This window comes from Glycine soja, chromosome 10 (assembly GCF_004193775.1).
Source record: "Glycine soja cultivar W05 chromosome 10, ASM419377v2, whole genome shotgun sequence".
NCBI lineage: Eukaryota > Viridiplantae > Streptophyta > Magnoliopsida > Fabales > Fabaceae > Glycine > Glycine soja.
In genome coordinates this window covers 22,349,544-22,352,005 of record NC_041011.1, presented here as the reverse complement: position 1 = coordinate 22,352,005, position 2,462 = coordinate 22,349,544, and the positions used below count along the sequence as shown (strand labels likewise).

Below are 2,462 nucleotides of genomic sequence, written 5' to 3'. Positions count from 1 at the left end.
TTTTTTTGTTTGGAAAAATCTTCTTCAAAACTAAATCTCCCACTTGAAATTCCCTGGGATGTACCTTCCTCTCAAATTTCTTTAATCTCTTTTGGTATAACTAGCCACGGAAAAATTGCATTCAACCTTTTCTCCTCAATGAGATTTAATTGCTCAAAATGACTTTGGACCTACTCTGCTTCTTTTGACTCTACTTCCATCAACACTCTTAAAGAAGGGATTTTAACTTTAATGGGTAAGTCTGTTTGCATCCTGTATACTAAGGAAAATGGAGTTGCACTTGTTAAAGTGCAAACTGAGGTACTATATCCATGTAAAGCAAATGCTACATCTCATGTCAATCTTTGTATGTCACCACAATCTTCTAGATTATCTTCTTGAGGTTGTTGTTTGCCACCTCAACTACCCCATTCATCTTTGGGCAGTATGGACAAGAATTATAATGTTGGATTTTGAAATCAACACGTAATTTTGTCATCATCTTGTTGTTCAGGTTGGTGGCATTATCAGTTATCAGCTTGCTTGGCACGCCATAACGACAAATCAACTCCCTTTTGATAATCTTCCCTATCATATTTTGTGTTACATGAGCATATGAAGTGGCTTCCACCCACTTAGTGAAGTAGTTAATTGCAACTAGGATGAAGCGATGTTCATTTGATGTTTTTGGTTCGATGGGACCAATGATGTCCATTCCCCACATCGACAATGGCCAAGGGGAAGCCAGAACATTTTAGGAAGTACGTGGAACATTGATATTGTCTGCATACATCTGAGACTTATGAAACTTCCTCAGATAACAAAAACAATTAGCCTTCATTGTCAACCGATAATAACTAGCTCTCAAGATCTTTCTTGCCATGGCATGCCCACTTGAGTGGGTACCAAAGGAGCCTTTGTGAACTTCTCTGATATTCCTTTGCACTTCAACTATATCTATACATCTGAGTAACACCATATCATGATTTCTCTTATACAACACATCTCAATTCAAAAAGAAATTCATTAATAACCTTCTCAAGGTTCTCTTATCATTCTCTAAATCACTTGGTGAATATTCTCGACTTTTGATATATTTCTTGATGTCATAGTACCACGGTTTTCCATCTAACTCTTCCTCTACCAAATGACAATATGCTGGTTTTCCACAACATTGGATCTTTGTGTGTGGCATGTCTTCATCCTCGCTCAATGCAAACATAAAGGACAAGGTGGCTAATGCATCCACCAACTGATTATTTTCCTGAATGATATGATCAAAAGAAATTTCCTCAAATTGCTTCATCAATTCCTTAATGTAAGTCTGATAAGGAATTAGCTTGGCATCTTGAGTTTCCCATTCACCATTCAATTGGTTAATGACCAAGGTCGAGTCACCATAGACTTTAAGTTTTTTAACTTTTGATTCTACGGTTGCCTGAAGCCCCAAAGTACATACTTCATACTTTGCCACATTACTTGTATATTCAAAGCACAAGCTTGTTATGATTGGGATGTATTGTTTTTCTGGGGAAATTAAAATAGCTCCAATCTCGTGCCCTAGTACGTTGGATGCTCCATCAAACAACATGATCCATTTTCCTTCTTTTGGTGTTTCTTCCTCCTGAAGCACCACCATAATGTCTTCGTCGGGGAATTCACACTGCATTGACTATCATTCACGGGTTGATGCGCCAAATAATCTGCCAGAGAACTACCTTTAACTGCCTTTTGAGTCACATACACAATCTCATACTCTAATAAGAGAACTTTCCATCTAGCAATTCTCCTTGTAAGAGCAGGCTTTTAAAAAATATACTTGATTGGGTCCATTTTAGACACCAACCAAGTCATATGGCTTAGCATGTATTTCCTTAAGCAATGAGCTACCCACGCTAAAGCATAACAAGTTTGCTCTAACAACGAATATCTGGACTCAACCAATAAACTTCTTGTTCAAGTAGTAAATGACACACTCTTTACTTCCAAACTCATCATGTTGTCCTAAAACACAATCCATAGACCCATCCAACACTGTTAGATACATAATCAGAGGCCTTTTAGGGACCAGTGGAACCAAAATTGGGGGATTTTGCAAATATTGTTTTATTTTCTCAAAGGCTTCCTGACAATCAGTGTTCCATTCCAATGGTTGATTTTTGCATAACAGCTTGAAGATAGGTTCGAACGTAGTTGTTAACTGTGATATAAACTGAGCAATATAATTCAACCTCCCTAAGAAACCTTAAACTTCCTTTATGCTGCAAGAAGGTGGCATGTCAAGAATTGCGTGAACCTTGTGAGGATCCACTTCAATTCCTCTTTGGCTGACTACAAACTCTAACAACTTTCCTGACTTCACGCCAAAAGTGCACTTGGCAGGATTAAGTCTCAACTTAACCGCTCAAACAACTTCTGCATGTGAATTACATGATCTTCTTCATTTTTCGATTTGGCAACCATGCCATCTACATAAACTTCAA

General features: G+C 37.8%; 1 protein-coding gene across 1 annotated transcript; it reads right to left on the bottom strand.

The window, feature by feature from the left end:
- Positions 1-985: 985 nt before the first annotated feature.
- LOC114371530 lies at positions 986-1,648 on the bottom strand. Its single transcript, XM_028328942.1, has one exon. The coding sequence runs from the start codon at positions 1,646-1,648 to the stop codon at positions 986-988; it is 663 nt and encodes a 220-aa protein (XP_028184743.1).
- Between the last annotated feature and the right edge of the window lie 814 nt (positions 1,649-2,462).